Source organism: Apteryx rowi, unplaced genomic scaffold (genome assembly GCF_003343035.1).
Source record: "Apteryx rowi isolate R43461 unplaced genomic scaffold, aptRow1 scaffold_19, whole genome shotgun sequence".
NCBI lineage: Eukaryota > Metazoa > Chordata > Aves > Apterygiformes > Apterygidae > Apteryx > Apteryx rowi.
Genome location: NW_020448196.1, coordinates 2,034,575 through 2,053,709, shown reverse-complemented (window position 1 = coordinate 2,053,709; position 19,135 = coordinate 2,034,575). Strand labels below are relative to the sequence as shown.

At 47.1% G+C, this 19,135-nt stretch overlaps 2 protein-coding genes across 5 annotated transcripts in view; one reads left to right on the top strand and one right to left on the bottom strand.

Moving 5' to 3' along the window:
* The window catches only part of PLPP7 (phospholipid phosphatase 7 (inactive)), a 34,771-nt gene extending 20,795 nt beyond the window's left edge, over positions 1–13,976 (bottom strand). For all 3 annotated transcript variants that reach the window (XR_003252919.1, XR_003252920.1, XM_026062229.1), the window contains exons 1-3: positions 13,794–13,976; positions 4,105–4,241; positions 2,676–2,821 (exon numbers count right to left, since the gene is read on the bottom strand). The gene's annotated coding sequence lies outside the window, so the exon portion shown is untranslated. The remainder of the gene's footprint in view (positions 1–2,675; positions 2,822–4,104; positions 4,242–13,793) is intronic.
* Positions 7–17,341, top strand: FAM78A (family with sequence similarity 78 member A). 2 transcript variants are annotated; one of them, XM_026062227.1, is made up of 3 exons: positions 7–930; positions 9,378–9,708; positions 16,685–17,341. In XM_026062227.1, exons 1-3 carry the CDS (start codon positions 668–670, stop codon positions 16,721–16,723), a joined length of 633 nt encoding a protein of 210 aa, XP_025918012.1. In that variant the 5' UTR covers positions 7–667; the 3' UTR covers positions 16,724–17,341. The 2 variants fall into 2 exon arrangements, with proteins under 2 accessions (XP_025918012.1, XP_025918011.1); XM_026062226.1 differs by lacking the exon at positions 16,685–17,341 and having other exon boundaries at positions 9,378–10,245.
* Positions 17,342–19,135: the final 1,794 nt, after the last annotated feature.

Genomic DNA, 19,135 nt, shown 5'->3' with positions numbered 1-19,135 from the left:
CCCAAACCGCCAAAGCCCTAACATCGCTCCTGGAGAAACCTCCAAAGCCGGAGATTTGGCTACTTTGTGCTTTTTCCACCCACCGTTTCTTTCTGTTATTATTGTAATTTTGCGCGAAAGGAAGTTATGAACAACTGCAAGTCAGGAAGTGGAAATCCACACCGGTTGTGACAAGCTGGGGCTAAAAACTATTTCATTATTTATATAGATGTGTCGATCAACATTCTGCTTTTCATCCAAAGAATAAAGGGAAATACCGGCTTSTCCTATGTTTGATGGTGAACGACAGACCGCGTCTGAGAAAAGGAAGGACTAAATATATCAGCTAAGAACAACACCGTTATTTATTGAACTCAGTAGACTTTTTTTTTTAACCCAAAGACTGTTCGAGGAAAAGATTTAATGGGTCATTGAAAGGGGAAAAAAATTTAAAAGGCCCTCCTGCTTGTGAAGTGCAGCTATCCTCAAGATAGGAGCAGTACTCGTAAGACAGACATTCAAATTAAGGCTTTACATGATGAATTTTCTATCCTATGGATATCAGTTTTGAGATTACAAACCAAGAAGATCTATAATTGATCTAGCACCAGATAATTTCAATGCCTAATATTCCCCAGGATTGCTGGAGTACCCTAGGAGCTGCGTTGGACTGTATTCGGGGTATGCCATGGGCTGTATTCAGAGTATTAGCTGCAAATCCAAAGTTTTCCGGGAAAGTATTTCAGTGATTGAAGTTAAAGCCTCCATTGATCCCATTCCCACCAGCATAGACGAGTCATCCAGTGTGGTTCTACGCTACCGGACCCCTCACTTCCGAGCCTCTGCGCAAGTGTTGGTGCCCCCTATTCCCAAGAAGGAGACCTGGATTGTGGGCTGGATTCAGGCTTGTAGCCATATGGAATTTTACAATCACTACGGGGAACAGGGAATGTAAGTATTTCCAGAGAGTGCGTGTGAGTGTGTGCGCGTGCATTTGCCTGGTAGGAAGAGAGCAGGAGAACCATGGCCTGGCTGGGAAAGATATTGGATTAAGCCAAAGCTGATAACCCATTTGATTTGTTTTTAAAGACCAGTTCTTCTGAAACATAACAGGACTTTTTTGGATGTTTAAAAAAAAAAAAAAAAAAAGTGAAGAGCTTGTTCCTGTACCTTTGAAAGCAGTGGGTGTCCTTATCCTCTAATGAGAATGTACTCAAGCCCTAAGCAAAAAACACTTGCCCTGTTAGCAACCCCAAAGTAACATTAAATTTATAAAGGCTTTCCAGCAGCACTATAGCTCCTGAAATCCCCAGTCAGCCCTCCCGCGAAGGGCACTCCTCCTGTTGTGATACACGTTTCACAAGAGGGGGTCCCCTGCACGCCAGCTCCTCTCTCCTGCATCCCTTCCGGGATAAACCTGCCCGCTGACAAGCCCCAGTGAACCCCCCAGGAGGACACTTGTGGCGTTCTGCCGTTAGCAGTATGCTGTGCTGCTGCTGCTGCAGTGTGCCAGCAGCCAAGAGCTCAACAGCCCACCAGCTCCGGGAGCACGGTATAACATCGCAGGAGGAGCCCTGCTTGCTTTGCCCACAGCAGCAGGCAGCCCACAGGGCAAAAGCACGATGGATTTGACCCACTGATAATTAAACCCTTTGCATCACCCCAGAGTAAGGTAAAAAATCTACATTACTCTCATTTTGAATAATGTAAGAGTAGGAAAATATACATATATATTATATATCTATATATAAAAGGTAGGAGGAATCTGGGAGCTGTAACCTTCCCAAAAACCCAGTGTTACTGGTCGGACAGTCATAATGAAACAAGAATGAGTCAAATCAAAATGTTACCTCCCTACTGTTAAAAGTCATCTCTCACCCCGTACTGATCCCCCCGCCAGATTGTTCAGATGCTGTTGCAGGCATTGGCCCATAGTTAAATCAGCAGCAGTATCTGATCTCTAAATGCCTGCACAGAGCAGCAGTTCTGCAACTCATGGTGTCTGGGTAGCACTGGGAGCAGCCTCGTGGTGCAGCGGAAGTCTGTCTGTCTAGCCACGGGGACAAAACCTGACCTTAGAGGCCGGTACTGGCAGAGGGCTGGCAGATGGTTCGGTGGCTGGAGGCACCGATGCTGCCCAGGCTCTGGGAGCAAGGGAGAAAGGGATGAGAAGGTCAAGTTTAAGCAACCCTCCCGTCTGCTAATCTGAAGCGCACCGTATGAAAGGGGGATGCTGGCTCAGCAGCTCAGGAGTCATTTTGGACACCTTAAAAAAAAAGGCAAGTGGGGAGGGCAGAGGGAGAAGATGGGGACACAGAGTAGGGCTAGAAAGCAAACTCAGACTTGATGCAGTGCCTTCCTGAAGGGCCTGATCATCCACCTCTGCATGCACATCCCAGCCCTCCTTCCCTCCCTGCTGCCTGTAAGTGCAGATAATGACACAGGTTCGACACCCCAGACATAAAATGAACTTGTGTTGGAAGCTCCAGACTGCAGGGAAGGGAACGCCAAGGAGCAGCCATAAGTGACAGACTGTTCCCATCTTCTGTCCCCATCTTCTGTCCCCATTTCCCCTCTTGACTCTTTGCTCAAGCAGAAAATGCCTTGAGAACCAAACTCTAGCACCTGGCAAATACCGATAGAGTACAGCTCAGTGGGGGAGCAGATGAGTTTATCTGGATTTTAAAAGTACTTACATCAAGCTTGAAGTCTGTAGGCTTTTTGGCTCCAAAATCATCTTTAGCAAGGACAATTTGTTGCTCAGCTGTTCCCAATTCCGGGCCTTCAGGATTTGGATGTATAATTCTCAGGATCATTTAGAAATCCTGTCTTTAGTGACCAGCTGCAAAGGAAAAAGAAAAGTCCACTCTGTATAAATACAGCTCACATCCAGTGAAATAAAGAGGACAGAGCAGAGAGCTATTACTGCCAGTGCTGCTGTGGAGCTGCACTGTAAACCTGGACATGTCGTTTTACTTTTCTGCACTTGAGTTCCCCTGTCTTCAAAATGAGGCTTTGGTACAGTCTTCCCTTGCTGAAATGCTTTGAGAGCTTTAGACAAAAAGTTTTATATAAAAGCTAAATATTGTTAACAGGTAGTCAGAATTAAACACTGCAGATATGTAGAGGAAAATTTCCAGAAGTTATCCAGAAAATCTGTATTATCCGGAAGATCATGGGAAGCAATGAGATTCTTCCCTATGAGATCCATTCATATTTAACTGATAAAAAAAAAAAAAGAGTTATCCAAACACAGTTCAGAATTGGTCTGCTGCTCCATTCTGCTTCTTTTGACCTGTCACCATCTGAAAGCTATAAATAAAGGTGTTTGGGAAGAAAGCCCTCTTTTAATGTCATTGAAGCATTGGAAGAGCTTTATATAGAGAGAGATAGGACACAAACCTATCTGAAAGAATGGGCCAAGCCTTTAGCTGGTGTAAGTCAACACAATTCCACTGACCTCCATGGAGCTGCATTGATTTATGCCAACAGACTATTTGTCCCAACTTTCCATGATGAAGAGAGGCTACTGGAACATACATTTTTTTAATCACTGTGGTGACAAGCAAACAGAAAACTCCAAATAAAAAAAAAATCAGTCAGTTAACCAGAGCATCAATACTTATAGCAGGCTTTAGATTAATTTTTCACTTTCATGCTCTGAAGTTGTTAACTGTGTATAAGCTGGCCATTACACTGAGGATAGAAACAGCTGAGAAATATTGGAGCAGATGGAGCTGTGCATAACACTCATATACGGATGTTAGATACAGAGGGGATAATTTCAACATACGCATTTAAAGTGGCATTGACAATTTTTTGGCTAAATGCAACATTTTAAAATTTAAGGAAAGGAAAAAAAMCCCCAAAACTCAGATAACACATAACTGCTGGGATTATTTTTCTTGTAAGCCAATAAATGATGTAATGAATGGAAAAACCTCAGCATTACACGAGGAAATGAAACCGTTCTCTGAGCCCTCTCAATGCAGAACTGAGGAAACCTCCCATTTGGCCCCATTTATGATATTACCGCTTACTCTGAGCAGGGTTTTACCCCACGTGCTCGGGGAAGGAAGCTGCTACTTTGCATGAGGAATCAGAATCGGGCTGCAGTGCTCTGACCTGCGTAGGATGAGCTGGACCAGGCCCTGCTTCAACTGGGAGCTCTCAGGGGCAGGGACTGGCTTTCTGTGCTGCGGTTGTACAGTATCCAGTGGGACGCAACGCTGGAACAAAATTATCCAGTCTTGTTTCTTCATCTCCATGGAGATGTGCAAGAAGCAGTGCAGATGGTGATATGCAAAAGAGAGAGATAAACAAATCAGACTTTTAATACAATCAGCCAAGAATCTCGACAAGTTTCAGATAGATTTTTCTCCCCTGGAAGACTCAGTTGAGCACTAGGTAGCATTACATCATCTTTTCACATTAAGGGGTCTCTCTCTTTTGAGAGATTAAATCTTCCATGCCCTACAACAGAAATGCAATGAACTAAAGTAACTTACTTGAGAATAAACCCCCAGACCTCAGAAGGGAAGACACAATCAAAAACTGATTCACACACACAAAAAAAAGGTTATGCTTTCCATGGGAACCAAGCTAAGATCAGTTTACCAGAAAAAAATATTGAGACACCCCTCCTAGGGCTTAGAAGAAAAGCCTTTGCTGCCCTTACGTGGCCCATGGCCCTTACCTGCACTCTAAGTGTGCACCTTAGCCAGTTTAAATAAGAACTTTCTCCAGCAGGTTGTCCATCCTGACGTAAGCCTGCTCAGCTAAACCAGCAGAAACCTATTCCTTTTTCTTAATGTCAGGGTTTTTTTGCTAGTTTTGCTCCCTGAGCCAGCTTGCTGTGCATCAGACAAACACTACTACCAGTTCAAGAGATGAGGCAGGAATATGTAGCTGGAGGACAGGGTAGAAGAGACTGGGACCACAGCAGCACAGCTCAGACTGGCTTAAACAGCCGTGGATGGGCATCTTAAATTCCTTTCCCGTTCTTCACTATGACCCTGGATTCAATTGCTTGACTTGCTAGAGTAGGTGAGAGATGCACTGTAAAGGACAATTTAAAATTAAGCAGTTCTGAATGTCAGATTCATCTCTCTTTCAGCTAGTCACCAGCACAGGCATATCAGCTGAGGAAGACAGGTAAAATCACTGATGCAATACCCAAGACAGCTTTACATTGCGCCCACACATTGCATTGGTACCTGCACGGAGCACAGTCTGGATCTGATCAGGGCTTCTTAAATATAAGGAGCTGGTGGAAGGGAAGGGTGTTGGAAGGCAGAAGGTTATGCAAGTCCATGTGTCCTGTGACTAATTAGGACCTGGCTTTAAGGAATAGGGTCTGAGGATGTAATAATGTCTGATGCCTKTCTGAAAAGGTTAACTTAATGCACCCATGTCACACTGCTGGATGTACATAGCTGAAGGCTGCTTTGCTTGGATTTACTGTCACTGACACAACACTGCAGTGATTGCTTTCAACTTGCGCTACAGGGCAGCTATCCGGAGGGCTTGGGAGAAGCTGGAGACTTGGTTTCTTGTTACAGAATAGGAAGAAGCATACCTGAATGGAAACCAGGAGCCTAGGACCTATATAAAACAGCTTGGCTGTCAGCAGCACGGCTACTGCTGTGCCACAAGGTATAGCTGAAAGTCCCTTCACCTGGTCGCAAGAGGACATTAAATAGATTTGTTGGCAATTCTGGTCTCTGGGGATGCCCGTATGATGCCCATACTGACTCCGAAGAGTCAGAAGCAGCAGAAACAAATTTGTCAGTATTACAGGCCAAAGCCTACTGATTTTGGAGCTGATCAGCTATAATGAATCCATGAAATCAGATAGGTTGGTTTCCTTTCAAGCCTATTCCCTGCCATCGCCAGCAAAGAGTTTACTGGGCATTTTCTGGCCTTTCGTTGGCTCAACGCCATCACAAAAAGATGCTGATGCAACCAAAGAACATTCCACAGCAGTCTTTCCAGAAACATCCCAAAGGCCAGTTGTTGGCATATTGTTGATCGTGGCGAAGCTACGCAACCAAAAGCTACTAAAACTGGCTGCGAGCTTTGCTAGCAGCAGGCAAGGGACAACCAAAAGCAGCAGGCAGTGCTTTTGCTCCAGTCATGGGATTATCATAAGGCCTCGTTTTTTCTTGGTACTGAGTTGTGCAGATAAGCGTGATGGTTATGAAACCTCAGGGTTAACCACACTCACTAGAGTTAGGCACAACGTACTCCACAACGAAACAGAGGCCAGTTTCTTCTTCCCTGTTCCTGCCCACACCTTTCTCAAGCAGAATGCACTTTTAATGCACCCTGCGTGCAGCCACACTGCTCGCTAACACGCTTCACTGCGATTTCAGTCCGTAGCTCTCCAGATACCCTCCTGTCTCAGCGTTCAGTGATCCACGTGATCCCAGCTCAGGCCCCAGCACAGCCCTACTTTTTTGCTTTCGTTTAAACCCTGGGCAAATCCTGAGAAGGTCCTGCAGTTCTGTACTGGATGGGGGACAGAGATGATGTCTATAGGATATGAAGAGGGAGCCAGTAAGTCCTTAGCTGATTCACAGTTTCAATTGCAGYCTCTACCTGTCCTACTGTCCTCCCACCAGCCTCTGACCGCAGCGAGCCGGTGCAGCCCAGGGTGGAGTTATCAGCCTCTTGTAGCCTGTCAGGTCCCAGTTTGGCACCTCCACACCCACAGAGCCTCGGTGTCTGCACCTTAGCACCACATTTGTCACGTATCGAAACCTCCAGGAAATTGTCACATCTCCTCCCCAGGCCGCAGTCGAGCTGAGTACCAGGCACTAACTGAATGGAAAGTAATCCTAAACCATCTGCTGAAAGGGGAAGAGTCTCCATATGGTGTTTCAGAGCGGAGACTGCGAGGCAGGGACTAGATCGGTTGCTACAGAACATGACCTCTGATTCATCTTCCCTTGGAGCGCTGAGTTCATTCAGAATCCCTGGAGCTTTTCTCTCCTCAGCTCTCTTTGAAGAGCATGGGGGGTGGTAAGCCAAAATGACTCTGGTTTAGGCAGAACAGCGTATAAACCTCTCTCCAGTGGGCAAGGGGTACTGGCAGGACTGCTCAGGGACTTCCTTTAGGCTGTCKTGGCAAGAATTTTCTTTCAGGGAAAGGACTCCCTCTGCCTGTAGGCTATAAGCTTAGAAGGAGAAAATTACTGCAGTCGTGGTATTGTAGCTAACAGCAGCCTATAAATCTGTGCAGGGAAACAGAGAAGTTACATAATCCCCCAGCTTCTGATAACATCCCAGGTCATTCTGTTCAGCGGATCTGAGCATCCCACAGAGCCTGCYGAAGTCCTGCTTTGCACTTGATGTTCTGGTTTTATGCCAGGCCTTCCGACCTACAAGCCGCACGCCTCTCGTGCGGCGCACAGCCATTCAGCCTAAAGCCTGCTGTGGCACGGGCAGCACACGGGGAATTTTTGCTAGGACCCATGCTCACAAAAAAAAAAAAGAAGATAAAACACGATTTTTAAGTCCTGCAAGATATCTTATAGCTAGAGCCAGACATTTACAGCTAACTGGTGAGAGATTCAGTGCTTCCAACTTCACAGTCATTAACTAATTACCAATCAGAGCAGTCTCATGAGATAGTCACATTAGTCCTGATCAGTGGAGAGAAGCAACTCGTCCCAAACCACACTGCGTCAGAGCCCGGACGGGAACGATGCATTCCTGTCAGCCGGCCTGCGCTGAGGATGCATCTCTCTGCCTCAATCAAAAGGCTATTTTAAGCTGCAACACTGGGCTCTTATTAAAGGTTTTAACAGTTACTTTGACAAGCCTCAGCGTGTCCACTCTCCCTCTCAAGATAACCACTTCTTGGGGCACAACCTGCAGAAGGGGACTGCAAACTGCAGAACTTGGCCAGCTCAGTGCAAAGCCCAGCGCCTGAGCACTGAAGCGGGGTCAAATGAAAATGCCACACTGGAAACTGGTGCAAATGAGCTGTTGTCACATGTCCCCTTTTGCCAGTTCTACAGCAGAGACACAGTTGGTGGATAGGGCTGACCTTTCTGAGCTCTGAGCAGGCAGGAAAATTCCCCCCACACTGTCTTTCAGGTGTTTCATCATCAAGCAAGAGGCAGAAGGAAAATTTGAGCCACCTCTACCAGCCTTTTTTTTTTTTTTTTTTAAGAATGCCCTTAACATACATGGCATATTTTGAGCACATGCTGCGGTTTACAGTTAGGCTTGTTTGGTGGCTTTACTCTGCAAAAATCTAGCCCTTTTTCCATCTGAGGTATTTACAGTAGTTAGCTTCCTTGGCCATCTTGAAAATTCAATTGAAAGTTGATTAAAAAAAMCCCCAGAGTTTTATATCAGTATTTTAAGATGATGGAGGACCATTTTCACTTACTTTCTTGCTAGAAAGACTGACCTTTTTGTCAGTCTTGCAAACATAGCACACAATGCCACAAACTACTGGCTCAGGCAGTTTTTCAAGGCAGCTGACCTCTGTTTCTCTAATTACTGTAATGTCATCCAAACCCTGGAGCCTGGTGTGCAGCCTTTGAACTGGGCTCCTTCCTAGTACTGGAGAAGGATGGGTTACACTTCCAGTGCCACACAGATAGCCGAAAGGGACACGGGCTTATCCAGAAAGAAAATGAATGTTTGCAACTATGGACTAAAAGGAAGATCAGAACAGAATGGTGAAATTGGAGCATTCAGGGTAGGAGGTAGCAATCAGCAGGGAACCTTTATGATCAAGTTGAGTCTTTGAGAGCAATCTTGCTTCCACTACTTCGAATGGCTTTCCTGACACTTCGTATCAGGGGCTGACTCGAGGCTTGCCAGTTCTTCTGCCTACACAAGAATTTTTGTGCTGTTGCAAGAAAGAAACTCTGGCCTGAGCCCTGTTGTCACAAGCGCACGAGTCAGGAGACACCGAAAGCAGACCCTGAATCAATTCCTTGTGTTCAGCAGTGCTAAAACAGCTGAGTAAGGAGCTGCAAAAGAATACCTGCAACACTGGATTTTCTAGTGACAGGGTGGGTTTCAGTGCTTCAACTTTTCTGAGTACCCTTTGCAACCTTATTCAAACACCAATACATTTTGAACCACTCCAGGTAGCTACCGGTCACTGCAAGGAAAGCCCTGTTCCTGCAGGGTGATCAGTCTTCAATGTTGTTTAACAGCAGGATGCACTTTCATGATCAGTTCTGTAAATCTGCGGACAGAGTTTTAATGGCAGGGAAGAGCCCTTTATGCAGGATGACATGAGGGCCACGAATTCCAATAAAAGATAAAGGGGGAACACATTTACAACTATTTCCTCGTCTTCCTTAAAATCCTGCATGATCCTAAGCTAATTAATTAATGCATTATCCATAATTTGTTGTTGATTATGGCAGGTCAAGTTGGGAGCTTCCAGATCTACTAGACGGTAAAATCCAGGCCATAAGTGATTCAGACGGAGTGAACTATCCCTGGTATGGAAATACAACAGAAACCTGCACCATTGTGGGTCCCACAAAGAAAGAATCCAAGTTCAACATCAGCATGAACGACAACTTCTACCCGAGCGTCACGTGGGCAGTGCCTGTAAGCGAGAGCAACGTGGCAAAACTCACAAGCATTCACCGGGATCAGAGCTTCACCACCTGGCTGGTTGCAACCAACACAGCTACCAATGAAATGGTGACCTTGCAGACTATCAAATGGCGCATGAGGCTGGGCATAGAGGTAAATCCCAGCAGACCCCTGGGGCAGCGTGCCAAGCTGCGGGAGCCCTCTGCTCAAGAGCAGCCCCAGGTCCTTAGCAAGAATGAGCCAATACCACCCAGTGCCCTTGTCAAACCCAATGCCAATGATGCTCAGGTACTCATGTGGAGGCCAAAGGATGGACCACCACTTGTGGTGATACCTCCAAAACACCGATAACAACCTGGCGTCCCGGCACCAGAAGGGAGAAAAACAAAACATTTAGGTATTAGAACATACACGTATAATCTGAGCAAAATCAAAATGCACTTTTTATTCATTCAAMAGAAATGCAACCATTCTACCTTCTCCCATTGGGACGGATTTCACTGTGCTAAAGCTAAAGAGGAGACCTTTGACTGGGGTCTGTCTCATCACTGGATTCCTAAGGGAAGAAACTAACTAACATTAATGTCTATCCGTATAGCTTTTTTTCTTCCCTACTTTAGTTACTGTTTGAACTTCAGTCTCATTAGCTTGCCCAGACTGCCCAGAACAATAAGAACATTTTATTTGGGATTTTAGGAGTCTTTCTTTCTTTTTAGTTGAGAACAAAACAAGTTCCTGGAGCAAAAAGTTGACTATTTAAGATAAGGAATTTTTTTTAAGCTGTAAAGGTTCTGAGTTGCAAATCCAAGTCATGCGGCCTTATGTAGACTTTGCTTTGCATTGCCAAACTTTTGCCTTAAAGCTATGTTTGAAACAAACAAAAATACCACCAGGCAGAATGTCCTTTCTGCAGAATTTTTGGGAGAAAGTTTTGGAACAAGGAATAGATGGTCAGTGTGTCACAGGCTGATGAAAAGGGCATGAAATTGGAAGAAGCATAATAAAAAGAAAATCTTCCTGGTTTTAAAACATGGAACAAGGAAGCATGGAAATGATCTCAATTTCAAAGCAATGCAAATAACAAACCTGTTGCAGAATGTCTTTTGAGTGGGAGCTACTAGGCCATCTCCATGCTTCACAGAAGGGATAGTAAGTAAGCTTGTGCTGCTTGCACTTGCTGATCTCAGTCTCCCATTAGCATTATAATATGSGATAATCTCATGGGCAAAGGCAGCAGCTAGAATTGCGGCCCTACGAGTCAACATAAATCAAGAGGGGAGATGTTCCATTGTGTTTGTCTTTAGGAAATGAAGACATTTGGCTGCCCAGCTAGCCCATGGTCTCTCTTTCTCATGGTGTTAACAGCTAATGGCTCACACACAGGCTCTTGTTGGCTGAAGTTCTGTTGCCCCTTATTCCCATGAAATCTCAATGACGGTGCTGTAAGAAGAGCAGGATATAAAAAGGATCCTTCTGAAGTCATTGGAGATGCATGGGTGTAAGCGAGGGCAGATCTTACCTACTGAGTCTACCCAGCTATATCCATAATTCAAGAACAGCTATGTCTGAAAATAACAGGCATCTATTCCTAGCAAACATTATTAAAAAAAACTATGAAAAACTCTTCTTCCTATGATAACAGATCACGTTGGGGTTGATAGAGAATTTTTCTCCAGATGACCTCATGATCTACATGACTTTCAGGAATGGGGTACAGACAGGACCATAGGTGATATTGAACCTGTCTGGTTATGGCACAAGTATCTATGCAGCAAAGGATTATGCATGAGAGGTGCAAGTAGGGAAACACCTGAAAGTTGGGTGAAGATGCTCCAGTAAATAAGGTACATTTGGAGCAGGAGCTGGAACCCATAGGTTTTAAGGACCTTGTCCAGATGGCTTCAGAGATAACCAGATGTATTTCTTCAAAGGAAGGAGGTACGGAAAAGCAGTTTGAATGGGAGGGGCACAGTTTACAGGCAGAGGAAGTTGTAGAGTGGAAGTGGCATCTGGAGGACAGGGCACAGGAGATCTGCTCGCTTGCTCCAGGCGCATGGCCTGAGGCAAATCACTTCCCCTTTCCTCTGCAGCTCTTTCCCCTTGGATAACAATTCTTCCTCTTACTCACAATTGGCCTCATGAGTTAGGACTGAAGAGAGCTCAGCATGCTACATACAGGCCTGGCCCTGCTGAGTTGGTCTAAACAGTTCTCACAATCAATCACACACACACACGCTCTGCTCAAAAGGCTCTCCTCTCTGAGTGACACCAGTTAGCTGCTGTCACTACCTTCTTCTTCCACATAGGACCAGCAAGAAATTCTCCTTCCTCTCTTCTCCAAAGCTACACACTTTGGCAACAGGTTCAACATCACCCCCCTGCCTGGGGACACCGTACTCAGAAGATACGCCCCCCGTGAGAGTCTCAAACCAGCAAACAGGGATACTGGGTCCTGGCAACTGTATTCCCCCATATTCCGGAGAGACCAGGGCGCCCTCCTCCATGTCGTTTTTCAGAGATGCTCAGCCACAGAGGCAGGGAAAGGCCTGCTCTCTCTTCAACAGGCAGATCTCTGAGGTAGGAAGCCCAGCGTTACAAGCAGCTTGCAAACAAATGGACTGGATTAAACCCAAATCCACAAGCCAAAGGTAGCCTAAATCTAGGCTTTGGGACTATGAAGGATGAAGCTAGGGAGACTTCGACTTGCACAGTCACCCTCTCTGTTAAACTCCATATTCTCACATGGATTCAAATCCTAATTACAGCTCGACTGGCACAGCCCCTTGGGACTTGCCTGTACTTTCTCCTAGGCAATACATGCAAAAGAGGACAAATTTTGAGCTGCAGGTGAATAACTGATAATACTTGCACGCATCTTGGCTACTGCTTAGATGTACTTCTGGGCAGTCCCATGGGTGGGAGTAGAAGGGGTACTCATGTCTGGTATTCACTTTGTTTTCGGTGCTGAGTACTTACAGTTCTCACTGATGTCAGCCAGGGTTGAAGAAATCAGACCCAGTTGTCTTAATTAGCTGCATGAAGGAATTCCAAGGAAAGATTTCTTCTCAGTCACCAAAAATCACATTCAGGGAACACCTATGTCCTTTTCCACTTATCTTTGTGTTGGACTTAGTCTCCCAGTGCACTAAGTAAATCTGATTCCTCCCTATTCCCTCAGCCTGATGGACTGGATGCATCCATGCAATTTGATACTAATCTCCTGGCTAATTTGTCCTGTTGCACTGATTAGATCCAGCTGAGCGGTAAATATGAAATTCAAATTTCATGTTGGGGTCAGCTTTGCATGGACTTCTCCTTCCCTTCCCTTCCCAAAGGATGCCTTTATCCCGTGCCTAGTTCGAAACATATCCCTCCATCTCCTTTTACTTTACCAGACACAGCATAGAAAAGTGATGCTGCCTCATTTAAGATTTCATGCTTTGTGAATAAAAGTGATGTTTTTTCCAATGCTGCTTCATTACAAAACTGACGAGGACAGATTGATTGAACATAAAAGGAATGGTGGCTGGAAGTGACAAGTGCTATAGACACCACTGTTTATATGGCTGGTTAATAACTATACAGTTAGAATGGGGATTGCTACTGTCCCAGATGGGACTTTAATGTCTAGGGATCCAGGGCATCCTGCACTGAGTGGCTGCAGTCAGCGGAGGTAAATAAAGCTGCTTCTCTGTTAGCTTTTGGCAGCCAAGTAACAAACAGGAATGTGCAAAGGATGCATCGGGAAGGTGGTGGAGCACCAACGTGAGATTGTTTCTGCCTCTGTCCAATGGGCCTGGCAGTCTCACCTCGCCCATCAGTAATACTCAGCTCTGTAGAGCCCCAAATCACCGCACAAATTGACGTGCTGTTGCAGAGTCTAGCCCGAGCCGCCCTGTCAAAACCAGAGTGGTCCAGGGTGGGAACAAGCAGGGCCTGTGATAAGCCATGGCYGAGACCCTCCACCCGTAACCTCTCTCCCCACAGCCAGACGGGTGGCAGGGACTCGCAGACCCTAGCGAGTGTGTACAACATGCTGAACAACATCGCAGATGACTCTGGTTCTCACTTCTGCTTTCCTGCTCTTGACACAGAGACTAATGTGGCAAGAGTGGGGCAGCCCAGCAGAGAGCCAACAATGACATTAAACGGCGACAGGGAGGGGGAAGAGCTGTTCAGCCAACGCGGCAGAGAGTGAGGCAGAGCCCAGTAGCATTTAGGGGTAAGATGGTGGTTACCTGAACCTGGAAACAGTGGTTTCTCTTTAGCATTCAGCCCTGGTTCATGGCGCAGCAATAAGAATCGTCCTTGGTCTTGCAGAGATACTGTGAAAATAAAACCAAGATGTACCAAGTCTGGACACTTACACAGATGTAAAAACAAAACCCTGCTTTTATAACAGACAGAAAATAAAATGGAATTTTCAAACAGATCTGCCTGGAGTTGTTTGGGTGGTGGTTGTTTTTAAACAAACAGTTCCACCACATTTGCACTTGTATTTCAAGGCTGTGCTAAACACCCTCTTTACAATGAGTGCATTTTCTCTCTGTTTCAGCTCTTGCACTGCATCAGATATAGCGTCAAGGTTTCTGGTTAAAAATATCAGTCAGCATCCTGCATTTTTCATTATCAGGCTGCTGTGTATCTTGTGATAGAATGACAAAGCTAATGTAGTTTGGAGCAGCTACCAGGGCACAGAGTAGCTGAACTTCTGCACAGTTTAGTTTCCTGATGCTGTTTGCTTATTTRGCAAAAGACTGGCCAAATGTTAGCTGTAAATACTGCATCTGGAGAGAGGCAACTTTTCACCCAGCCTCCAGGACCCCAGGAAACAGAAAGCAGCCCTGGCCTTTCAGACCCTAGCAAACAGCAGAAAGAGAGYTTAAGGACTGCTGCAATATATGACCAGTTTTCAAAAACCACATTGCATTTATTTCATGAGTTCTCCCTACAAACACTTTTTACATTTAGGTTTCATTTGCTTTCCAGTGAAGAAGCTAAATACTGAAGTTATTTTCAGAGAACGAGGGGGCCTGGATGACTGGCCTCATCCAGCTYGTGGACTAACCCATTAACCAGGGGACCCCAGCTCTGGCACCTTGCAGGTTTGCAATACAGCTCCTCTTGACACATGCCAGTCACGCTGCGGGCTCCCTTCCCACCAGCTTTGCCTGCAAGGAAGACATATGTTTCTCTATCTTTTTTTCCTGTTCTCTCAGAACTTCTGCTATTTTGCTACTCTCTGATCCAGCCCGTACAGAAGCATCAGGACTTCTCTGAAAAGCAGCAGAGGAAAGACTCTATCTTATGCAAGATCATGCTGCTGCATTGGCTCCCGCCCAGCATGCYCGGGACACGGTCTCCTGCACGCTGTCTGTCTGCAAATGCCACCCCGCTGTTGAGGGGCTTTCCCAGACCATGCCCTCCTGTTCATGCAGTATCTTGCAGAGGGGGTGCACGCTCACAGCAGTGGGGCTGTAGGGCACCTCCCCAAAAAGCAGCACCTCAAACCGATGTCTCCCTTTTGCTGCATCTCCCTGGGTCCTGTCTGGAGCGAAGAAGATAGTCTGTTACAAGCCTGTTAAACCCCTTGAAGGTCGGGGCCAACCATTTTAGCTCAGGAGCCTTCCGTGTGCTACTGCAAGGGAGCAGGCCAACCTGGTGTTATCACCCAGTAAATTGAGGTGTGTGCACACGTAAAACGTGAATAGCGACATACTCTGTTGGGGAAACTCCACAAGCGCACCGCAGTAGGACAAACACAAGTGCTGCGGGGGAAGGGAGAGAAACGAAGCCTATCGGAGGTCATGGCTCAAAGAAAGGAATTTGCATTGATGGAGTCCGAACAGAAGAGCAGACAGGTTCAAAGTGGGATTCATTTCCACAGTGGAAACTCTCCAGCCTCATCTGTTGATAGCAGGTTAAATTTAGATGTCCTAGTTTTGGAGGGAGGGAAGGAGGGAGGGAGGATAGCAGCCAACTCACAGCTGTTTAGGGTGACACCCTGAAAAAGCCAAAGCGCCTGGTCACTTATTGTCTGCACGGAGACATTCAAATGCCTCCTGAGAAGGATCAGAACGAAGGTGGGAAGGACATGGGCTGCTGAACCCAGCAGAGGCTGGGTCGCGTCAGAGAGTCCAGTTGTGGAGCTTCAGTTAACAATGAATAAGTCCTTTGTTCCAATTTATTTGGTGAATGCTAAGGTTACACATCTAACTTCACCTTTCTAGATATTTTGTCACGTTGGTTCATGACTTTCTACCCCCAGTTTTAAGCAGACTGACACAAAGGTCCCTTCATTATGCAGGCTGACAAACGCTTCCTTCACTTGCAAAAATACCCTCAACTGTCCCTGCTCAAGATTTTTTGCAGGGGACTTCCCTCTGTTGATACAAATCAGGTTTTGTTTCCGATTTCTTCTATCTTACATCTTGGTAAGCTGCTCACACAGAGCAGCTGCACACACTGATTTTATTCCTTCACATCTTCAAGCTTTAGAGCAAAATATTTTTCAGTGATGCACTGACATAGATTGAGGAGTCTTGAGGCATCCACTAAAAAAACATCCTGTGTCACGCATTTCATGCTCATAATTACAACAGAGCTCTTCAGACAATCTGCATCAAGATTTCCAAGGCAATAAGTCCAAACACAGACAGCATCACGGAAGAGTCAGGTCTGAATCTACAACAATTTTATAATTGTCCCACTCCTCTTCATTTCCCCCTCAAAATATATTAAGGGCTTAGTTCAACTTTGAAGACATTTTAAAATCTGTTTAAATACAGCATATATGAGGCATTGAAACTCCTAGCACCTGCAAAGTAAAAACGCACAAAGATAGCGCCTTTCTTAATACCCTGATTCTTTAACACCGCTGAACTCAGAGCGACTCCAGCACCCTCCTCCCCCTAAAGAGAGGTGTTTAAGAGGAGAGACCTGTCATTTTCGGAGCTGGAATAGGATGCTATGATTAGGTAGGATTGCAGCCTGAGGCCGGAGCATGGCCCATGGCTGTATGCTCCCAATAACCGTAACGCAGCAACGGGGCTGATCGGCAGCTGTGTTGTATCATTTGAGCAATAAGCTCCCTGGCAATAAGCAACTTCATTTTTATCTCATTTTTCAGGGAACAATACAAGTTCAGATGCAGACGCTAGCAGCATGAATTACGGCCATCTGTGAGCAGAGCATGTACGTGGAAGTCCAAGCGCCGCAGCAGGAGATAGAGACATATCTGCAGCGAAAAGAGAAGGAGCTCGGTGGCCTGCAAGAAAGCTTCAGAAAAACAAGGTGTGGATGGCATCAAGACAGGAAACGCGCCGAGCGTAAGCGGGGGCCCATCGGGGAGCTCCGAGGGCAGAGCCGAATGTGCACGCGCACACCTACGGGGGAGAGCGCGCAGACGGGGCCAAGCTCTCCCCTTGGCGGGGAAGAGTCAGTCTCTTCCGCACRGCTGCGAGACCCCGGGGCCTCTCAGAGGTACCTTAAATCGCCCTGGAATTGGCCGAGGGAACCTTCCTGCTGCCCGCGCGGCTCGAAAGGAAACTCTCCCGCGTGGGGACTTGGGGTTTCGCACACGAGCGGAGGACGCTGTAAAACGCTCCCTTCGCACCAGGGCGGCACAGGACCGTACAGAGCACGTGATCACGCGGCAACGAGGTTTGKGAGCACGAACGGCAGGACACCTCCTCGTCCCACACTACACGCCACCCCCGGGGCTCGACGTGACATTTACCCAGGAACCAGAACTCCCTCAGCGCTACCGAGCGCCCGCGTGCCAAAGCCTCATGCGGGATTATTTTTCCTTGTGTGCAGCGCTGAAAGCAATGCGCAAGGGCAGGACGCATGAAAACTAAGAAGGGATAAGTAAAATGTCACCTCAGCCCCTGGGGCCGYGCAGGCAGGGACACGTACGCGGGCTGACAGGCCAAAGCGAGGCAGCTCGGCGCAGCGCCGGCATTCGCGGGGCGAAGGCRCCGCTCCCGGTCCGCGGGCACGGCGGCTGCCGAGGCGGCGGGARGAGAGGCGGCGCGAGCGTCCGCCTCGGCCTTCACCCGACTCCCTGCCTGCTCCCGGAGGCAGCTGGAGAGAAGGTCTCTGAGGTGTTCGGTGGCACGTTTCCACCCTCCGCAGCCTCTCCCGGGGATCCCCTTCACCCCCCGACTTGTGGACGTGCCATGGCAGCTCGCTGTTCGAGCGCCCGAGCCCGTCCCCGGCGGGAGCCGGCATACCTGCGGTGGAAACGGGAAAAAAAAAAAATCGAGCGGTGCTTTCCCACTCCAGGCCCACGGAGCGTTTCCTCGCGCCGCTGGCCGTCTGAGCAAGGCTGGGGGCAGCCGTGGCGGTTAAGCTCTGCGAGGCCTTAGGTGCCCCGGGAAGGCGGCTCTGCGCAAAGCCTCCCCGACCGCGCGGCTGGCGGGGGCCCGGCCGGGGTTTGGGAGCCTCCTTGGCGCCCGGATCCTCTCAGGGCAAGCACCAAAATGGCCGCCCCCTGCGATGGCCGCCCCCGGCCATCTCCCACCAGCCTCTTCAGCAGGAAGCTACAATTTGACCCCTTTCCAAAAGGAAGGGGAAAAAAAGAAAAAAGAAAAGGTCTTTGTCACTCTTTTAGCCTTCGAGGAAGCACAGAACCAGGACGGGTTTCACCATGGGCTTGGGGAGACTCACTCTACAGCATGAGGCAGTGCCCTCCCTTCCCACCAAGTCTTAACATATCCGTGCCATAGCCGAGGATCATCAATGCTCGGTTTTCCATTGCCTTGAGGCTCAGAATATAGTCCCAGAAGAAGAAAAAAAAGTGTTATTTCATTAGGAAAAAAAAAAACGAACAAAAAAACCCAACCTTTGATAAAAGCCAACTTCTCTTACTAAAAACAGAGAAGGAAAAAAGGGGGAAAAACACAAAAGAGAGAAACAGAATCACAACTGCACAGACAAAACGACGAGCTCCTTCAAAGTAGCCCTGAACAGTTGCTATCAGTCATCTGAGGACTGACCACCATGGGCAATAATGAAATGAAGGCTCCAAGCCCAGCGAGTCCTTGGCTTCATTGCTAGGCCTGCTGGGATGGGCCCTCACTGGCTTGGAGCTTTACTCTCTTCGGTGGACATCTGTCCACCAAGGACTGGACAGAGGCCATTCGCTCCCAGACAGGCCACCTAACACAGATGACAGATTATAACAGCATCTGGCAACCACCAACCCAGCCTCACGCGCATTGCCAAGTCCTTGAGTCATCTAATAAAAATGCAGATTTTTCAAAAGTTGACTTTGCTACGCTTTATGCATATTTCTGTAGGCTTACGGTCACGATCAGCCGTTCTACACTGCTCAGCTCCTCCTGCAGCTACTATGGAAACCAGAAGCAGCACCCATTTCTCAAGGGCAAATAGTTCAAGTCATTAGGGTATTTCAGCTGTAAATTTGGAAATCTTACAAGAAAAACCTTGTGTGTTTGATCAGGGTCTGGAGTAATTCTTATGGTCCTTTTGTTGCAGAAGAAAACGAGTTAAACAGGTACAAGCCGCACAGCAGGGACAACCCCCAACTGCTCCCATCATTCCAAAAAAGAAACTT